Source organism: Hyposmocoma kahamanoa, unplaced genomic scaffold (assembly GCF_003589595.1).
Source record: "Hyposmocoma kahamanoa isolate Upper Pololo Valley unplaced genomic scaffold, ASM358959v1 102, whole genome shotgun sequence".
Classification (NCBI taxonomy): Eukaryota; Metazoa; Arthropoda; class Insecta; order Lepidoptera; family Cosmopterigidae; genus Hyposmocoma; species Hyposmocoma kahamanoa.
Window position 1 is genome coordinate 999347 of NW_020653337.1, and position 22874 is coordinate 1022220.

At 38.2% G+C, this 22874-nt stretch overlaps 1 protein-coding gene across 1 annotated transcript in view; it reads left to right on the plus strand.

Moving 5' to 3' along the window:
* Positions 1-22874, plus strand: part of LOC113232514 (laminin subunit alpha-1-like) — a 232049-nt gene that overhangs the window by 201990 nt on the left and 7185 nt on the right. The window contains exons 19-20 of the mRNA XM_026467268.1: positions 16408-16514; positions 22368-22539. Of these exons, the coding sequence (XP_026323053.1) occupies positions 16408-16514; positions 22368-22539 (279 nt within the window). The remainder of the gene's footprint in view (positions 1-16407; positions 16515-22367; positions 22540-22874) is intronic.

Consider the following 22874-nt stretch of genomic DNA (forward strand, 5'->3'; position numbering starts at 1 on the left):
CTTCTATGACAAGATTGATATACAAAATTTGCCTTTCAAGAGGTTTAAAACTATAGAGAAACAAAAACTTTATACTAAAGGTTATTACACAACTTCTGCGTACTTGGATAACAAAAATCCGTGGTAGTAACCCGTTTAGCTCATGGAGGTAGTCTTGATCTCTGATGTTTCAAATAAAAAAAAAATATTGTAAATGTTATTTACAAAGAGCAACCCCTAGAGTTTCTTGCTCATTCTTCTCAGGGGAATCTGCCTTACGAATGAGCGGTAGAGTTTAACCATTGTGACGATTTCAAGTGTAATAATGCTTACCTATGAAATAAAGATTATTTTGAATTTGAATTTGAATTTCCTTGTGATTTAAAGCTCAGATGCCAGGCGCAAAACTTTTCCGTCACGTCACTTAGTATTATAAAAATAAGTTAGCCTATAGCTAACTATTATTATTATGCCACCATAGGGATTCGAACCCTAGATCTTAATTAAAGCAACTATTTTGCAAAAGTAAAATTTATGTCAATATTTTGCCATGTCCAAACATAATGTAAAATAAACGGTACTGTATCTTATCTCTCTCGTTGTCACAGGACTTTCGAACACACCGATTTCTACTGCCTCCGACCTCTTGTCGAACGTCGAGCGCTAAGAGGCAACTTATGTCCATTCGTGACTTATAAATTCATTTAAGAACCAATGTATACGTTTCTATAATAAGGTACAGGTTGATATTCCAAATTTGCCATTTACGAGGTTTGTATCATATTTCGAATAATATTCACATTTATGTTTTCTTAATATCAAGAGACGGGACGAATAAGTCGTCCGTCTGGTGGTAAGCTACACGCCTGTCTTTAAATCACTGCGCCCGTCACCCTGAGACATAAGTTGACAAGTCCCATGTGCCTGTAATTTCACCAGCACCCTTACCTTCAAAACCGGAACACAGTAATGCTACCATAAAATGTCATAGATTAATGAGACTAGCGCGGTATAGTAGATGGCACAAACTAAGAGAGGCCTATTCCCAGCAGTGGATAAAGTTTAAATTTGTCAGACCACCAGTGTTTTTTTTAAACGCTATCACTGAATAAACTATGCTATTTCTTCGTAAAGAACGCCGTGAGATTCATGTTTTACGCTACGTTTAGTCCTTAAGTTTTTTATTGTTTTAGTTTTATTGTGTTTAAAGAAGACTAGACTACGTTAGATAAATAAGTCGCAGTGTATATCAAGAAAGTGGAGAGTAAATGTAGAGTGTGTTGTGAGTGGTACTTATTCAAATCTGTTCGTACTATAGCAAAAAATAATATAGATGTTACACAAATATTTAGTAGCAGTAGAACCCCTTGTGAAACAGCTCGTACATGGAAGTACTGCCACCTACTGATTCCTGCCGCCAAGCAGTAATGTTAACATTACTGTGTTCCGGTTTTGAAGGGTAAGGGCGTTGGTGAAATTACAGGCACATGGGACTTGTCAACTTATGTCTCAGGGTGACAGGCGCAGTGGCAGTTCCCTTAAGACCTTTGCGATATAGCTCTGTGTGGCGTGGCAAGGCGTGTCGGCTACTACTAGGCGCTCGACGTCTTCCTCCCATCACTTGGTAGGGTAAAAAGAAATACCGCTAGTTGCTTCTTTTATTTTCATTTGTGTCTCCAAGTCGCCCTATAGCGACGGGCCGTTTGTGGCGGTGACTCGACCCACGGGATTTGATTGATGTCTCCCATTACCCTAACGACCCTCTGAACACTCATGTCTAATTTGAATCACATTTTTAGAATTACATCTATAATCAAATTGTGTGTCATTAACATTAACATACGACATGTTAAAGTTACGATTCGTATAACTTGAGACTTTGTTAGACCGTCCGAGTGTCATATGAATTAAAAATAATCATTATTTAAAATTGGATGCCGATATGCAATAGCGTGTCAACCAACATGGTCATAGTTTGCCAAAATGGCGCCTAAAAAGTTTTTCCTTGCTTTTGATACTAAAATTCACGTATAACATGGAAACTTTTTATTAATACAAGGATCCGCCTGGATTCGAACCAACGTCTTCTAGCAAACCGCGACAGACGCTATGCCAACTAAGCCACGGAACGAACCAACAGACTTAACGACTTTTTTGTCATAGCGCCATCTACGCCAACAATAAACTTAATTACAATTACTAAACGACATCTCTAGTCAGCTGCTGGTAGCTGTAAAGGTTCCTGGCTGAGTGAAGAAATACATTTCTCACAGATGGCACTATGGCAAAAAAGTCGTTAAAAAACCAAAACAAAGATATAATTATCATTTAGGTATCACTAGATACTGTGCCCTGTCACATAAGTTGACAAGGCCCCATGTGCCTGTAACTTTGTTCAATAAATAATGGTTTAACAATGATGATTATTTTTAATCTCCGGACGCAAAAAGATGTATCATCATCGTGTTTCTGTTCACCATTAGATAATAAACATTCCGCCACAGGGGTCGAACCGGCGACCTTTCAATTGAGAAACAACCGTTCTCGCACTAGGCTACCACCGCATTTGGAAATGTAAATACTTTTATTTAAAAATAAAATTGTAAGGTACATCCATTCGTCCTGAAGGGGATGATATGTAGGCACATTTGGTATCACAGTTTCAATACACATATCAGACGTCATAAACATTGTTCTGGCATATGTCGGATGTAATAATCAGCGCGTGCGCAGGGCGGCGAGACATTCGTCCGAGAGACTGACAGACGGACAGGCGACCACTGACCTAAATAGACGCGAGATGCTTTTATCGTACCGCGTTGGCATGATACTGTGTAGTAAAATTATTACTACGAAATTGTGTAAAAGTTATTTATTATAACTTGCGTTTAAATGTAACGTTCATTCGGCTTAAGGCGAAGTATTTCAATACGCTATACTCGCGTCCTGCAATTCGTGCGCTGTAAATTAATATGAATATTATAACTTTTTTATAAAAAGAAAACCGACCACAAGAGTTCGGGGTTTTTTTTGTAGAATTACATCTTTCATTGAAATTGGTTACCGGAAGGTGCGCGAAACCGGGTTCAACCCCTAGTTTGCCATCCTTAGAGGTAGAACATTTTCGTCAAATTTAAATGGGACCACTACCGAGGTACCCTCTTTCCAACCAAAAAAGAATCATCAAAAGCGGTTCACAATTCACAGAACCTCCTCCTTTTTGAAGTTGATTAAAAATTAGAACAGGTGGAGAAAATGTGACACGTGACCGATGTCGTTAAACCGCTGGGTAACTTTAAAATTTTGCGGTAAATATGAATTTAATAACTACAGGGCTTCAATTGAAAACCAAATTTTAGCAGGTTCTCTGTAGTACTTAAAGAAAAATATCTCCATATAAAAATTATGTGCAAAGTTGGAGACTTTATTCATAAAATAATTCGTTTTAGACGTTTATTTTAGCCTGTCCCTAGAATTTTATATGATCGGGTAAAGTACATCCTATCATGTACCAAATTAGCACACTCTTTAGACAATATCCTTAGGTATGTCGAAATTTTTTTGTACGGTAGTTGTTTAATAGTAAGTACCTAAACCATTTAACCTAGCAAAACAGTTTTTTCCGCGTCTCTTCCGCTGACTGTCCGTAACGCGAAGTGGTATCGTGTTTCCGTAGGTTTTGAAGCATGTGAGGTAGACGCTGAGCAGTGTGCCTCAAATATATTGCACGATCTTTAAAAATATGCCTTTTAGATGTAAAATATACTTTCTTACTGTAAAAAATGACTTCAAAGTCCCCTAACGTATTTATTAGAGAACACGGGAGGGACATTTTATTGAAACATCGTTAATAACAATAGAATGAACCGGATTAAAAAAAGAATTCGGTACATTGCACTTTTTGTCGAACGAAGTTTAGTCACTGTTGTTTTGGGTACCAGTAGCTTTTGATTTCAATTTCTTATCAATTAAAAAAAAACCAGTTTCAATCGTATTTTCGAAAACCGATTTTCCGTGTGATTGAAATACGTCAAAAGGTCTTTTATTATGATATCAAGTGACGGAACGAACAAGTCGTGCTCCTGGTAGAAGCGACACGCCTGTCTACAGCAATTGCAGCGCCATTCAGAGCTTTAAATACCTTCCTCCACTGTGCTACTAATACCGTTCTAGACGGTATATACATATGCCATGTTATACTATTGTTATTATTCTTTTTTAAAATTACGAACTAAACAGGGAAGCGTTTCTGGTTATACTATATCTTAGATTTAATCCCAAGACGCTCTCTGGTAATCCCAGAAATGATGGGCTGGTCCTGGTCGTAACTATAGAAGCCACATGCCACAGCAGTACTTCCCGATAAGCATTTACTTATAGATACTACAAAGTAAACCAATGACCCCGTTCGACTCGAACACATCAATAAACTGTTGCAAGTTGCGCATTGCCAAACGCTGCAAGGGCCTGCGCCCGCGCATGTCCCTTGGATTTATTGCGCCGCAATGATGATGCAATGATTAATGGGCTATGTTGCTGTAATAAACTTAGGTCTCAGGTGTGTTCAAAACCTATGAACGTAAATTACGTAAAGTTATGTCACGAGGGAAATTGGTTACATTTGATCTTATCAAGGTACCTTATAAGGTAAGGATATATATAAGCATATATATAACGCCTGATGGTAAGGTACACGCCTGTCCATACCTGTTGCAGTGCCACTCAGAGCATTAAATCGCAAAGATCTGAGGTGCACTGCCACTGCGCCCTTCACCCTGAAACATAAGTTAACAAATTCCATATGCCTGTAATTTCACCAGCACCCTTACCCTTGGCGGCAGAAATAGGCAAGGTGTCAGTACTTGCCTCCTTGTGAAAGAGATCGTCCAGGTTCTTTTCCCACTGGGGTGGCACTGTTCATACTGTAAATTGACTGTAGAAACATGTACATCGCCTTGGCCCATTCATTTGTTAGCTCCATTCATATTGCTTATCGCTAGATGTCGTAACTATCACCGCCTTTGATCGCTCGACGATTCAACTGCCCTACTTCGCGTGATAACATGCTATTAACGATCCATTCATTAGGATGTGTTGTAATGGGTCAGATCGGGGCTACGTTCTCAATAATACCTGAAAAAGTTAAATGAGAACATTGTACTTCGATACAGAGATATGGCAGAAAAGTCGTACCTAAGCTTGTAAACAAAGTCAAAGAAACATTTATTCCATAGGTAAAATAAATTTACACTTGAAAACGTCACATCTAAGCTAGTGCTCGTTCACTACGCTACTTCCCTGAGAAGAACGAGCACGAAACTCTAGGGATTGCTCTTTTCAAACAAACTTAAATGCTATGGAATACACTTTGAATCAAATTTGTGTGGATTCTGAAGCCGTGTCGTTTTTCCATACATCTTTATCTAACACGTGGTCTTCAATTTTGTAATATGACTTTTCAATCAAAATATTTTTAATGTAGTTTTTAAACTTAGGAAATGATAATCTTAATATATGCTCCGGAATCTTATTGTAAAAACGTATACAGTTCCCCATAAAAAAGTCGTTTGCCTTAATTAAACGAAATTGTGGTATCTTGAGTTTGGACTTAGCTTTAAGGTTAATATTATGGATGTCTTCTTTCTTATTGAAATTATGTATATTTTTACGGGCATATAAAATATTTGAGTAAATGTACTGTGATGTCACAGTCATGATACCAGTCTCCTTAAACTTAATAAAATGAAGCAATTGTTTCGGATTTATATCGCGTATTTGCTATTAATATAAAGATCGAACACAAAAAACATCCTTCGACCCGACAGGACACGAGCTTAGGACCTTGCTCTTACAACTGAGCTACAGGTTAAGTTAACAGGTGGACGAAATTCTTCTAAATGTCTGTTATAGATATTGAAAGTTTTGTTAGGGTCGAAGGAAGTTTTCTTTGTATTTCATTTTTGTATTAATAATTATTGCGTATATTAGTTTCTTTTTTTTTTCAATCACTGACTGTCAATCATGGGATCTGTAAAAAAATAAATAATATAAGCGATTCAGGTCCGAAAAATAATAGTTTCATATTTTGTAATATACCTTCTTCTTTTTATCGTATTGGTAGCATACACTAACGCTTGCCGTTGTGGTGACAGGATTTGCTAATCAGGAAATAAATGGTACGCCGTACGGGGAGACTCCCTTCGTGCACATCAAAAAACAATGCCAATAAATTATTTGAATTGAACTACTTCTAAAGGGGTTTAAAGACTTTAGTTGAATTATATTATTTGTAAATATATAAGAATGAATCCAATCATATTTCGGGTAAAGATCGTACTAATAAGAAGACCACATAACAATAAATTAAAAGAACTTAATTAGTTTGTTATTATGAGTACGATCTTTAGCTGAAATGTGATGGGCTCTCTTTAGGGCATCGTGTACAAAGACATATAATGTGCTGATACAAAATGTAACTACCTATATTTTGCTTACATCAAAGCGTCAATCTTTAGGTAGAGATAGTGTTGGGTCATGAAAAAATTTCCAATTTGAAAATATCATATTTTTCAGAAAAATAAATATATTTCCGGATATTCTTCCAATATTTTTCCTTTATTTTTCCATTCGACGTTGACACTTGTCAAAAGTTGAAGTTACTGAACGAATTTTTTTCGCTGTAGTGAAATCATTTTAAATCGCGTTTTTCTCTAAGGGTCGTATTCCAGAGCTCTACTCCATGCTCGAGTCAGGACTTGAGTATGATTTCAAGCACTAGAAATACGACTCTAGGCAAGGACTTAAGTATGATTTCTAGAATTCCAAGCGAATAAGTCGTGCACCTGATGGTAAGCTACATACTTTAAGGGTCGTAGCCGCGGGTTAGCGAAGCGAGAGGCACATTTCAATAAGAAACGAGGATTATATTCATAAATAAATTATTCTGCGTGTATTCAATTTCGAAGCTTTGTCCAGAACAACTAAGATATTCTTTTTTTACAATACTATTTTTTTAATATAATTCTAAATACAAACCTACATTCATTCAGCCAGCACTAATACAAATCATAATGCCTAGTCTACAGTACTTACCTGACCATAACAGCTGCAATGCTACTCAGAGCTTTAAATCGCAAAGATCTGAGGGGCATTGCCACTGCGCCCGTTACCCTGAGACATAAGTTGACAAGTTCCATGTGCCTGTAATTTCACCAGCACCCTTATCCTTCGAAATTGGAACGCAGTAAAGCTCTCGTTACGTCTTGGCGGCAGAAATAGGTAAGGTGACAGTATTTCCCTAGACGAACTAACGAACGAAGGCATAACGTCGGCAGATAACTGACGAAGTGTAAACAAGACAGTAGATCATTGCGTCTCTTTCTTCTCGATAGCATTTATATCTACCGGCTCCATTTTCAATGTATTTCCTCATCTATAATAAATTAATATAAAATTTTCAACCAAGTAGGTAATAAAACATTCGTATAAACATTATCGGTTCATAATATCTGTATTTGTCATTTTATTACGTTTTTACGACAGGCCGGAGTGCTCGGTTTATGTAAATCCACCATTTCTATGTAAAAGCTATCGATTGCTAAACTTTTACATCTCACATGGTAGGGTTGCCTGGTTTTACACCTTAATGAAACTAAAAATATATCATTGTTATTATATAAATAAAAATTGTCAATAATACACGCTTACACGCTTTTATTACCGCAGCTGGCACCGCAAAAAGTATCTGTATATTTAGCGTCCTTGTTTATGTTTTTTTAGTTGAAATTTGAGGTTGTAACCGTTCGAAGAAACGTAAAAGTATGTGTTGTTTGAACCAATCCATTTGAGGTTGTAATAGACATGTTTTACAAATAAAAAAAACTTGTCAATTACAAAAAAAGTCAAAAGTGCCAATGTCTCGAAGCTACCAAAATATAAACACGTTAGTTATGACATCGAGGGCAGAATAAAGTTGTCCATAGTCTCTGCGTACATCAGTAGTAACGTAGTAGTATGTATGTAGAAATTAAACCCTACGATCGTATTTGCATTTTTACTTTATCTTATTGGTCACTAAACATTTGCATATTTAAATGTTGCTAGTCAAAGAACTTAGGCTTCATTTATATATTAAGCATTTTATGATTATTCGTTTGAAATTAACGGAGAAAGAAATTGAATAGTTCACGTTTTATAGCGGCAACGAATGTTTCTATCCATAAGTATGAATATTATATAGACTACGAGTTTTAATTCTTGTTTAGCAGTTTTATTTTTTGAGAGTTTGGTTGAAATGTGATAAGAAATGGTGGGGACCTTAGCGTAAACAACAATTTAGGATGTCCTTGAAAAAAGTCAGGTTAAAGTCGCAAGAATAAACGAACGTATATAATAAATAACACTGTGTATAATAGATACGTCTCATTTAAAAAAGATTTTTTCTATAAATAATAATACAGAGTGCTTTTTAATAAAATTAACCTTCATTTATATTTGAATCTATAAATTCGTTGATTCTGTAAAAAGATATTTTCAAATTAAAGTTTACTTAATTGCAGCTATTGCCAAGTCAAATACTTTACTGTAACATAACTGTGCTTATTTGTTATGCCTTGTTTTAAGGTTTTTTTTATAAAAAATAAGTGCGCATTTAACCTCCATCTCACCTGATGGAAAGTGATGATGAGGTCGAGGATGAAGCATGCACACCTAAATAATGCCTATTCACTCACGCCTTGAAAAGGTCCAAGTTATAGCGTTCGGGGAACAGGTCTGCAGGCAGGGAATTCCACTCCCTAGCCGCTCGCCATTTTGAATTTGAATTTGGAATGGGGAAGGCGGAATCAAATTATGCAATTCCATCGCACACTCTCCGCGATATATCCTGTAGAATACCGAAAAGCTGGCAACCCCACGGCGGTGTTCAATGCTCTGTAGCTTCGCCTCTACTAGTTCCGAGTCACCTATAAGCCTCTTAGCACGCGTTCCGGGCAGTACAGAATCCTGAGGATCGCCCTATGTTCGGAAAAGTAGCCTCCTAAGACCACTCGAATCGAACGTTCACTCAAGAAATCCGAAATCCAATTGACCATAAGAGGGAAGCTTGCTTAAAAGGCTTGCGTGCCAGACCCTGTCAAAGGTCTTAGAAATGTCTAAAGACACTGCAATGGCTTCGCTATGCTCTTTTACAGCCTCGCTCCATAAGTAAGAGGCATACACAAGAAGATCCCCTGTAGATCGCCCTCTTCGGAATCCGTTTTGGCAATCACTGAGGAGATCGTTGTCTGCAAGGTACGACAGGAGACGGTTGTTAAGTACACGTTCCATAGTCTTGTAGAGTATGGAAGTGGTGGACAGGGTCAGCTCTGTTTCCTTTTTTGGGCACTGGTTGCATATTTGCAAGCTTCCACGACCTGGGAACTACACCAGTCTAAAGCGAGAGGCGATACAGGCGTGTGAGAATAGGAGACAACTCAGGCGCACAGTTACGCAGGACTATTGCTAGAATTCCATCTGGCCCGCTAGCTTTATACACGTCTCGACTTCTCGAGTTCTGAGTACCTCTTTTTGGCGTATGCGAACGGGCGCCATAGTACATTCAGTCTGAGGTAAAGAAGGTTTAACGAAGGAAGGTCAGATTCCGAGTTATCGGAGCTTTGCGTAGTCGAGCATCTGCCCAAGCTTGGCACGCAGACTGTTTTTGTGCTTCAGCACGACTACAGTCACCGTTAAACCATGGATGAGCTTGGGGACCATTGGATACATCGAAGTATGGTATATAATACTTCATGCCCAATCGCAAGACCTCAACTACAGCATCAGCACAGCTCGACAAATCTCCTGAAGTAAAGCAAGCCTGTCAGGGACATGAAGCAAAAAAATAGCGCATTTCGTCCCAATCTGCTAACCTGTATCGCCACACCCGTCTCGTACCACTGGGGCCCTGATCGGGTGGGGAGTATATGGCTACAACTATACAGTGGTCAGAGGTACCCAATGGTGCATCCACAACCACCGAGTATCGGTCTGGATCAGTTATTAGCAGTAGGTCCAAGCAATTAGCCGTATGAGACTCAATTGTGGCGCCAATGACAATCTGGGAAAGGCTTAGCTATAACGCAAGTTTTCGCGTCTTTCTCCCAGCATGATCGGTCATCTGGTATGGGAACAACCATTCTTGATGGTGTACATTAAAGTCCCCCAGAAAGACTAGTTGTGACGCTGGAGACCCGAGCTGAGCCTCATCAGACGTCTCGCTCAGATGTTGGAACAGCTTGGTTGTCTCTTGATCTCCACTGTGCGAGCGGTAGACACAGCAGTATACTATTTGGGTAGCTCCTGTGTCAACCAGAAACCACAAAATAGAAAAACTCGGTGCCTCAAGGTTCTTAAGACGCTTGACACAGATATCAACACGAACGTACACACAGACTCCGGCACGAGGTAGGAACCTGTGCTCTAGAGTATACCCTGGGTAGCTGAGGAACGCCGTGTCAGTCGGACATCTGCATCTCGGTGAGGAACAGCAGCTGCGGTTTCCAGGTGGTGGTGGACCGCTTCGATATTTGAGTGCAGCCCTCTGATGTTGGTGAGGTGCACTTTTAATGGGAGGACGTGCAATCGCTGTGAAAAATGTGTTCCTTTTTTTTTTACTATGTTACTCATTGTTGAACTTGTTTGGGCACAAGAAGCGAATTAATTAGTCGTAGTAGTAGATTGGAAAAAGACGGTTACAAAAGACATTCCCAGATCTACTCGGGAATATTCGTGAAAAGGTTCAAGTGCGTAGTTAAAAGAATATAAAGGTTAGTTCAGTCAAGATTGATAAATCTAAGTGAAGCAAGAGGGATTTGTCAGGATTAGTGCTGCAACAGATCCCTGCTTCTGTTTCTGCAACTGCGGAAGTTTTATAACAGAATGTAAGTTTCATAACGGAACTTTACAACATTCGCTACGGATAAAGGCGCACGTGCGGGTTGCTTGGCAACAAGTCCTGCTTGGAACTATTTTGCTGCGATCTTTATAAATATTATTAAGAGTTCCGCATCCGCTTCCGTTTCCGCTAAGATTTACTTTTGACATCTGTTTCCGTTTTTTCCGTTGCGTCATTAGTCAGGATCGCGCAAACTGACGATCAATAGTGTCTACATAACCAATGAGAATTTGCAAAGGCGTCTACTTTTGTTATCATCTAGTTCCATTAATTTTATAATTCGAGAAAAGAAGGAAAAAAATTAAATAACGTTCGTGTTCGGTCCGTTCTTTTTTTAAAATGTTATTGGCCCAGGACCTATGCAGTTTTTTATTTTTTATTAGGATTTTTGGCTTGGATACAAATTCTTTCCAGGCAGGTCTTTATTTAGTTTTCGGGAACCTTATTAAATATTTTCTATTTCGTTTTTAATGTACTTGTAGAATGGCAAAAAGAACTTTGGGTTTTTTAAATGGTCTTATAGGGAGCGGGAGTCATTATTCACGTTTTCACTTTCACTTAAATCACTTAGTTCAGTTGCTAATAAAACATTGAATTTTAAATACGGCTTAGTAGGTATTTCTTCTTGTATTCTTCCATACCTTTTGCCTTTTAAATCTGGATTCTTCTTCCAAAAACTTTTGCATAATGTCGTCATATTCTTAAGTGAAATTTTTTAATCCTTTAGCGTCTTTTCTCTTCAAATTCCCCCCATTTTTTTTAGGACCTACGCGGTCTTGGGCTAGTGTTGTAGTTTAATTTTAAAGGAAAACCACCTTTAAAGCAAACTAAGAATACAAGGTGGTAATGCCGATGAACTTTATAACATTATAAGTCATAGAAATCTGATAAACATTATTCAGTTATGGCAATGCCGCAATAGGTGTTGTAATGTCTGCAGCCCAATTGTAACTTATGATGTTGACATTACAATTAATACGATTACATGTGCGAAATGCAAAACAAACGTTCCCACCAAAACAAGCAGTAATTTGATACGATTCGCTATAAACAATACAATACTCTTTGCTCTGCGCGAGCGCAGTGTACACGGCGCAGGTGCGGCCCATTGTTTCCTGCAATAACAAACTCCTGCCATTCTGATTACCTGGTATTTCTCCCTTGGTTTATTATAAATATTGCTATTATGTTAAGGAGATAACAAAACTAATAAACATTCTATACAATAATAAAGTCGGTGTTATCCCAGTGGTAGATCGGTTGCTTCCAGAGATAGACGGGTTAAAACCCAGTTAAACAGCCTGGGTATTTTCGCAAAGCGGCGGGTTTTAATCCATTTCTGCCCGAAATCGAGGGCAGAAACGGCGAATACTTATTACAAATTTCTATTTAAAAATCTTATTTTCTACGCAATACTCACCTCACAATTCTGGGGATTCTCACTATCTACAAAGAATGCCCATTACGATCCGATTTTTACGAAAATTTGAAGTGCTCTAACGATTTTTTGTATCGATTTACTTTAATAAATCGATTCTACATATAGAATTGCGAATCGCATCGTCTAGGTCAGAAAGCAATAAACATTTTGTAATAATAACATTGAAGAACAAACCTCGATTTGTAAATCGAGTATAGTTGTAACTAATATTTAGGTTAAAAAGTTTTTGAGCATTAACGGGTTTAACCCGATTTTAAAACCCGGGCACTTGCCCATCTCTGGTTGCTTCTTAATTTAGAAGTCGAGACGGTTTCTCCCCTGACTTTAATTTCAAAGTTTTTTTTATACCATGTGACGGGACGAACAAATCGTGCGCCTGGTGGTATGCGACACGCCTGTCCGTAACAGTTGTAGTGCCACTCAGAGCTTTACATCGCAAAAATATGACACTGCCACTGCACCTGTCACCCTGAGACACAAGGTGACAAGTCTCATGTGCCTGTAATTTTACAAGCACCCTTACCCTTCCAAAACGGAACGCAGTAACAAGCAAAGTGGATGGCTATATGGTATCGAGAGCTTTTTAAATTTTAGTTTTATGAAAAGCATAATTACTAAGGAAAAGGACGATGTAATAAAACACTGCACCAACAAAGAAAAACAAGCACATCAAAGTGATAATTGCACTCTCGTAAAGTGCCCTGTGCACGTTGAAATTGATTACAAAAGATAATTTGCAAAGCGTAATTGTTTCCCTTTTAGTACAATCTGGAAACATGCAAATGTAATCAAAACTAATCTCGCGATAGCTTGTATAGCCGCTTGTAAAGCGAATTTTACGAAGCTTACACCAAGCTTTTAACTTTATAGCAGTGGCGGATCGCCATTATCTTAGTTTGTTAAGTTCTAAAAATTTTATTTATATGATAATGAAACTTAGTAAGAGTATTTGGTAAGATAATTCCGGTTGGTTTCCATATTTATGTTTAGTATGAAAGTTCATAGGCGGCCACAGAAATTCCAACCACGGAAAACACAATGCAAGTGCCATAATTAAGCCTGGATTACATTCAGAACTGTTGTTGCCAAAACTCACGCGTTTATAATTTGAAACACTCGGAAAATTAACAATGATTGGTCGTAATTTCTAGACATAGAAAAAACTGATTCTGTACTATTGATATAGTTTAAACTTTATCGTGCTGGCATATCAAAATTGTAGAAAATAAACTTTTAAAATGCATTGTAGTTTTATGTAACTTTAAATTTACTTTTATCGATATAGAAAGCGAAAAATGTAAACACTTCGAACATTAAAGATATTATTTTGTTGATTTAAAAGTTCGAAACCATCGTACTTCCGTCTAAGTTTAAATTTGGCACTTCTAAGTTTTCACAGGTCCAGGTTTTTGACAGCAATTCACGGGAAAAAATACTTAAATATAAAGCATCATCTGACTACTACTTATTAAGAGGGCAGAGGAAAAATTCCTAATCTTCGATTTGATTTTAGAGGGGTATATCCCCTTTAAAGTTAAAAATAAAATATTGTATGAGTAACTACACGATATATTCAAGCATAGACATTAATCAGAAACATAAAACCTTAGAATAATAACGCATAGAAACCCAGTCCGCACACGCTAAGTGAGGCAAATTGAAGCGCGTCAAAAGGGCCTACACGAGCGGGCGGGCCTTCAGTGCTCAAGGCCAACTTGCACCGCGAACACAAGCACAAGAATTTTAGCTAAAAATGGCGAAATGTGCGGTAAATGAGTGTAAAAATACGTCAGACAAACATAAAATAGATACTAACATCACATTCCACAAGGAAGTAACGCGTTTCAACTTGTATTTTTATATAAATATTTACTAAAACCATTGACTTACAAATAAATGGACGACGGGTCTAATACAAAAACCACGAAAAAATGTCCCAAGTCAACCTATGCGAAATTTAAATTGTAATGTCATCGCAGTATCGCGCTGTCAGTCGAACAAATGAAGACTAAAGCGGAGTTTGGCGCTCTGTATACGATTTTAGCGCCTTACAAGTGCGGACACTTTTTAGCGCGGACCCGACGTCCATATAATTGTAAGTCAATGACTAAAACCGAAAATTAACCTACTACTAAAACTAGCCTACATGAATTTGATTTTTGCCTCACTTCGGACAGTTCGTTTGATATGAAACTATCATTCTATGCGTTATTATTCTAAGCATAAAACAATAAAGCTTCCTCGATATAAAAAAATCACGAAATGACCTCTAATTCTCACATTTTTTCGATTTATCCTCGAAATGCTACAGGTTATTAGGACAAAAATTAGATAATTAATTATATTTATGCATGATCGAGAACTACGTCACTACGGATTTTTTAAATCCCTTTAGTTTTAGAGTTATTCCGCTAAAACGAATTTGGTACTTTTAATGCGCAAAATTCTCCTGTCGCATGTCACGCGAACTTCAAGCATATATTTGTTTCACAAATTTGGGCGGAGCCAACGTCCAAACTTTTTTGGCATGCTCCCTCTTAAATGAAGTTTTAATAAATGAAATATAACCGGTGAAACTTTTGAACAAAACACTGTGTTACGATTATTTTATGGCATTACTAGCGCTTCGCTAAAGAAGCCAAAGTGTGTAGTTATTTTTAGTTTATTTGTGAAAATAAGACACAATGATCATACTTCACGAGTGCTTCATTAAAAACGGAAACTTAGAATAAACAAATTCATGCAACAATTTTTGTACGGTATCAAGAGCGTAACCACTTTAATCATTTAAGCTAATATCTTGCCCAATAAACCGAGAGGCCAGGTTTTCGCATGAGCAGATAAACGAGACCAACGCTTGTTTAGATTAGAGAATTTTGTACTCAAAGCTTTTAAGATCGCCATTCTTAATTTATTGGAGCACGATATGGCAGGTTTCTTAAGAAATACTTTAACCTATAATACAATGAACTGCCTCTGTGGCCAGACTGTTACCATGCTGGACTGCCACGCAGAGGTTCCGGATTCGATTCCCGGGCCAGGAGAAGTATTTCCTACATTAATTTCTCTCGTGAGTTTGGGTATCATTTGTGATTGTCTGCATATGTGTGTATCCATGGCAACAGCAATACAGGGTTTTCCTAGTGCCTAAGGCTGTAAGTGAAAAAAAAATTTAAAAAAAAATTGCGATTTTAAAAGTTACATACACAGGCCAGTTACACTAAAAGCTTTAAAACTAAAAAATGTGTATACCAGTACTAAGTTCCAGGACCTCGGCTCCGGCTACCCATTTACACCCTTTGGAGTCGAAACCCTTGGCCCGTAGGGTCCCGGTGCCCTTCATCTTCATGATGGCCTCAGTGGTCGAGTGGCTTGGACACCGGTTTTCATGGTGTCGCCATCTCTGTCACGGGTTCGATCCCGGGCCGGGTCAGTGTAAAAACCTAACTTTTCTATATTGTCTCGGGTATCGGTGTTTGTGGTACCGACATAGTTTCCGATTTCCATAACAAAAGTGCTTTAGCTACTTACTTTGGGACCAGAGCAACGTGTGTGATGTTGTCTAATATTTATTTATTTATTATTTATCTGTACAAAAATTTATCCAAATAATCTCAGGACAGAGTACTAAAACACAGACCTCAATAGTCATTCGTCCCCTAGTTTGCCACCCTTAGAGGTGGAATATTCTCTTCAAATTTAAATTGGACCACTACTGAGCTATCCTCTATCTAACAAAAAAGGAATCATCAAAATCAGTTCACAAATTATCGCGGATTTAGCTGGAGTTATCGCGTAACATATACACAAAAAAAACAGGCGAATTGAAAACCTCCTCCTTTTTTGAAGTCGTTTAAAAATTAGTAGATTGTCTGGGAAACTCAAGGGCCGTCACTATATAAAGTGGGAACGTTGCCGTCATCTTTGACACCTTACCGCGGTACCCAATTTTATTCATATAATTTAATTCTAGTTTTAGTTTTTAAATGTTGTTCTTATCCATGAAAATATAGTAAGTAATTATATGGAATGAACGTATTTCTCTTTGCTGCAGGATGTAACTGCTCGTCGTTGGGAGCGGAGGGTAAAGCGTGTGACATCAGGACGGGGCAGTGCCGTTGTAAAGCACACGTCACTGGTCGGGCGTGTGACACCTGTGAGGTGAGTGCGTGGCGTGGTTTATTTAATGAGCTTGAAGATATGAGTGCAGGCACTCAAGATGCTGCTGATGTATCTTTTAAGTGTTTTGTTTATGATACCAAATGACAGGAATAACAACAAGTCGTACGTATGGTAAGCGACACGCCAGATCATAAATGTTGCAGTGCCACTCAGAGCTTTAAATCACAAAGATCTTAGGAGGTCTCACCCTGTCACCCAGAAACATAAATTGTCTCATGTGCCTGTAATTTCACCATCATACTTACCCTTCAAAACCGAAAGGCGGTAATGCTCACCTTACTGCTTGGTGGAAGAAATAAGTAGGGTGGCAGTACTTCCCTGGACGAACACTTAAGGCGGTTTCCCACGGGCCGTGGCCCGCGTCACTCGTTTCTTGAAAACGTGCCGTGCCGTTCGGTAACTTCAAAGGCGAATACGCGCCGCCGTGTGTCGGCCCGAGGCCGCATTTACACCTTCGCCAAAATTATTGAGCACCCACAGTTTACAGTTTTTTGGGGAATATGAAAATGAAATAATTTACAGATGTTCATATTAGTATTTATTAAATAAAAATCAATATTTTGTGGGTCCACGCTTTGCCTTAATTACGGCAGGAATTCTTTTTGGCAGAAAGCAGACAAGATTTTTTACAGTCTTCAGGAAGTATAGCGTTCCATTCTTGGCGCAGACGGCGTTTTAGTTCTTCCTTTGTGTTTATTGAGTGGCGCCTGACGTTGTCCTTTAATAAACCCCATTAATATTCTATGGGGTTTAGATCCGGAGACTGGGCAGGCCACTCCAGAAGCTGAATGTTCTTTTCTCGAAACCACGTCATAGTGTAGGCAAATTTAGAACATGGAATTTGATGGGTTGAAAATGAGGGCAGCAACCCAGAGTCCAGAACGTTAACGTGTTTTGAAGAGTTCATGCGGCCGTCAAACTCAAACATTTCGCCAACTTCTGAATCAGTCATGCAGCCCCAGACCATTATGCTGCCTTCGCCGTGTTTTATGGTTGGTACTACACAGGTTGGACAAAATTCTTCGCCGACCCGGCGAACAAACAAACGTCACACCAGGTGTACCAAAAATCTGAAATTTAAAGAAAAATAGAAACTTCGGAAATTTAAAATATTTTTGTCATTGTATTTTATTTTAAAATCAAGTTGTTTAAGTATCTGTGGAACGTTAAATTGTCTAACTCACCTCAAAGTTTGACTCGTCTGACCATCCGATTTTTGACCAATCTTCTTCGGTGAAACTTTGATATTTTAAGGCTCATTCATACCGAGCTTTTTTGTTGTTTTGTGAGAGCCATGGTCTCTTATCTTCCTGCCCTTCAGGCCTACAGCCTGTCAGGCCAACTTCCTGAAGCCTTCTTAGAGTAGTCCGAGCAGAAATTGATCTCTTAATTTCGACTAGTCAAATCGAGAAATCAGCAGAGAGATCAGAAGAAAATTTTTTCCGATTTTTTAACGTCTCTCTCATCAATTTTCGGTCCTCATGATCTGTGGTAATGCGATTATTTATTCTGTGTCTGTTACCATGAGAACATTTTGCAGTTTTAGAAATCTGTACCTGTGATTTCCATTGCTCATGCAGAAGCTAGATCTACACATGAAGTTCTAAACTAAGTTCATTTCTTTTAGGCATATTGCAACAATATCACTAAATGGAACTAAACAAAACACCAAGAGCGCACTAGATCACTGGATATTGTAACGAGCGATAGTAGTGAACTGAGAAATAAATACGAAAATGGTAAAATGACAAATTTTATGGCGCCAGGTGTTTTAGGTGTGTGGGGGTCATTGTTTTAAGCCTTTATAGGTGCCGAAAAAATAATCCTTAACAATAGGACCTGTTTTCTGCAATGCTTATTGTGCACGTTCGGGATTTTTAGGGTGCTCAATACTTTTGACCGTGGCAATATGTAACTCGGTTATGTAACATCTGAAACCTGTCAAAGAAGGTTCATAGTCCTTGGATAACCTACCCGCAATTGAGCCTGCATGACGGACTATGGCCTAAACCGTTTCCTCAGAGGAGACCCACGCCCAGAAGTGTAAATAGGTTGAGGTATTGCTACTAAAGATTCAAAAATGCAAGTGAACTTGAAATCAAAGTACATGTCGACACAGACATTCGAACTATGGACCACTCAATGAATAAGAAATCGTCTCTCCACTGGATTACCACCGGTCTATTTAATAAAATATTTTGGAGCTGAACCTGACCGATGAGTGCAATAAACTTATGCCAATATAACATCACCACTTCCTTATTTCTTTATTATCTGCTTAGTTCCCCAGAGGGTAAATTTTAAATGTCTTCGAGCAATAAACGGTCATTTATATCGGCGAGTTAACGAGGCGTGGACAGGCGTCGTACAAATGTCACGCCATTTCCCCAGTGATACCAATAACAATAAACTAACACGGCTTTTCTACCATGATCGACTATAAAATCACTTCAGGTACCTTTGTGGTGATTTATCTATCTAGAAATTTGATAACTCAGTTGGAAGGAAACTTTTTTAATTCAAAACACGTGGAATTACATGAGGCACGTGAAACTTGTCAACTTATATCTCAGGGTGACGGGCACAGTGGCAGTGCCCCTAATCTGTAATTATATTCGCATTCGCTCATGCACTTGTCAAACAGGTTATTTTAGATGCACTTTACTATGTATATTATTATTATCAATGTATAACTTTACTATATTATAACTTAATCCCTCTCGTTGGTTCTGACTGAAAACCAGCGCCTTTGGCATACGCTGAGTCAGCGCCGTTTCACTGCTATGACAATCGTGTTATGTTTTTTCTTTTATGCTTAATCTGTATTTGTGTTATATCAGTGAATAAAGTGTTTATCTATCTAATCTTTACAATTTAAAGCTCTGAGTGGCACTGCAACACCAGGCGCACGACTTGTTCGTCCCGTCATTTGGTTTTATATAAAAAAATACATCGTATCGTGGGCTCGTTCTCAGCATGGCACATGTGCCGCACGGAAAGCGCAAACAACTGATGTCGGCCCGACAGCGACATTATATATTCGGCACAAATTAATCGATGTTGCTCAGTGTACCGGGGTTATCCAGAGTGTCAGTTGTTGTTAAGACTCATTGCTATAGAATGTATTTATATCACCCAATTTCACCATTCCTTCAACACGCTTAAGAAGTAACAGCAAGAGTCACACTTTAAATGTTACGCGTGAGCGCGCTCCCATTATACCGTGACGACAGATAGTCGTGCAGTTTAAAGTGGCTTATCTATTTGAATGAAGTTGTTCACACATAGAACACGTTTAACTTTCGTTCACGACCTTTTTGACGGTACGACGAAAGACTGTCGTGACAATGTGAAGAGATAGAACGATAGTCGTCAGACGATAAATAAAACGTCACGATAAAAATGTGAATTCTCTCGTGCAAACGTCAAGGCGGCTGCCGTGAACCAATAAATTGTCGTCACTGTTTAGTGGGAACAGCTAGACACGACAGTCGTTCAACGATAAAATAAACGTCCACGACACAGTCACGACAGACAGTCTGGATATGGGAACAGGCTAGACGCGACAGTCGTTCAACGATAAATAAAACGTTGCGACATAATGGGGCCTTAAGAGCAATTCCAAAACAAATTTTGTAACGTATCGTTACTTGCAATTGAATTTGTCAAATACTACATATTATAAGTAACCAGCAGCCGGATTCCTGAATAATTTCGATACAATCACCACGGCTCTCGTTAACGAGGTATTTGCTCTGTAAAATGCCACTAGGCCACTGTCCGCCACGGCCGGTCTACTGCCACGAAAAAACTGTCACATTATTAACGTAAAGGTCGATGTCTGGTAGAAAGTTAATGGCAGTTTGCGATAACATATTACAGGTTCTAATTTTCTTCACAATCAACTAATTTGTGACCATTAAGGCGAGGTGTTTCAAAGCGAGCCTAGATTTTAGGAGGTTGGATGAGGGGGTCCACCCCTAGCAAACCAGTTTTCCCCCTCTTCTCCTGTGACTCGTCTTAAGTCTATAAAAATATTAAGACACCCAAGTACTCACATTTCAAACTGAAAATATTCTTTATTAAATTATAATTAAAGTCGTCTTTAGAGGACCGTCTCCTGTCTCTTAATTCTTGAATTAAAAACATGCTAATATATAAATCTTTTGGCAAATTGATGACTATTAAAACAAACTCAGCAACACCACATTTTAACTCCTTAAAACAATAAAATAAAGTTGAAACAGGAATTTGATTAAGCCGAATTACGCAATGGCTGCGCATACGATACCGCACCTTTATGTCTCTTAATAAAAAAGCACTTGTGTATAAGTTTCTAAAATTCAAAGTTGAGAGTGACACTTGAAATCGTCATATTGATTAAATACTACTATTAAGTAGGTAGAAACTTCCAAGAAAGAAAGTCTAGGGCATAGGTTCCCAAACTTTTTCGTCTCATCACCGCACTGAGGCTAGATAAAAAAATTTGAACGCCCGCCAACACAAATAATAATTGAAAACGCGTATTTTTCATATGAACTAACCACAAAAAATCACAAGGAAAAACTACACAATATATTTGTTGTGTAGTTTATATAAATCATCCACATTTTTTTCAATATTGTTCTTGAACGCCCGCTGGGGCAAATTATGCTCTAGGGGTTAGTCTTTGTAAATAGACATTTAATTGCTTGATTAGATACAGACAACTATACTACTATATATCAACAATATTAGTCGATAGAGCTACAAGAACTGGAGAGGATGTGGGTTATATTTTTCGGTATCTAATCAAGCAATCAAATCTTATGCCACTCTTCCATAAGGGATGCGGGTCGTTAATGGTTTTTTTACTCTAGGATAACAAACTGTCAAAAAAAGAGGTAAGTGATACAATACATCGATTAAAACAATTAGACCTGGAGTCCCACAAGCAAAAAACAAGAATTTTGCAAGCAAATACGGTTCCAATAACTAGATTATGAAGTAACATCCCGAACATTACAGTTCTTATAAAAATACTTCTTACTTTCTTCTCAAAAATGTATATTCTTCAAGTTTTTATTATAGAAGTCCAAACCATTGTTTACTTTATTCTACTATATTTGCATGATAAGGTAGCTTTAGAACCACAGACCAAATGTGCTTAGAACGCAAAGAGGTGCAAGCCGGAAACTTTTAAGTATTTTTTTCTAATAATTCTGGTGAGTCGATGTAGTTATTTATTTATTTCGCAATAGTTATTTGTAGTACTAACGTAAGTATATTTCAAGAATCATTGGTAGAAACAATATCAAAGCTTTAACGGATAAATTGTTGTGGATTACTCTAAGTACACAGAAACTGTTTAAATATTTTTTATTTTATTTTACGATAGGTAAACGTAAATGACAAATTCTGGGAAAATCAACCGGAAATTTATTATGAAAGCATATTAATTGTCCCATAAATTAATTAGTGAAGACAACTGTCAAGAACGACCAGTTTTTATTATTCCTCATAATAATTTTATGTTTGTTATTGTATTTTTCGTGAAAATGATTCTTTTTCTTCTTTACCTAACGTTATGAAAGCCGAATTCACGCGTCGTGTCGTGACGCGTCAAAACGGTATTGGTTTCATAAATTTAATATGGTTAGATTTATTTTAGTGTGTCGCAATTTAAAGTGACGGCGTGTATTGTAACGTCACGACACGACATGTCAGACAAATGTAAACCGGCTTTACAATTTCAAATATTATTAAAAATTTCTGTTTAATAATATTTCGTTTCCGAACACGTTAGGAATTTAGATTTCATAACGACAAGTCATGACGTTATTGTTTTCACAGGAAGGTTACTGGGGCCTACAACTAGGCGGGTGTCGGCGCTGCGAATGCGGCGCGGGCGCTGCCGCTTGTGATCCGCACAGCGGCGCCTGCGCCTGCGCTCCAGGCGTTGGAGGCCCGCATTGCGACGTCTGCCTACCCGGATACTATGGCTTCGGCATTGCCGGGTGTCTACGTAAGTTGAACACGTTGGCTAACAACAGAATGCGCTTCTGAAAGCGCAGATGTAGTTACTGTTTCAAATAGATAGGATAGAATACCAAGTGACAGGACGAACAAGTCGTGCGCCTAGTGTTAAACTATAATACGCCTGTCCATAACAGTTGTAGTGCCATTCAGAGCTTTAAATCACAAACATCCGAAGGACACTGCCACTGCGCCGTGACCCTGAGACACAAGTTGACGAGTACCGCGTGCCTGTAATTTCACCAGCAGTCTTGCCTTTCAAAACCAAAACACAGTAATACCCATATTACTGTTTGACGGCAGAAATAAGTAAAGTGACAGGAA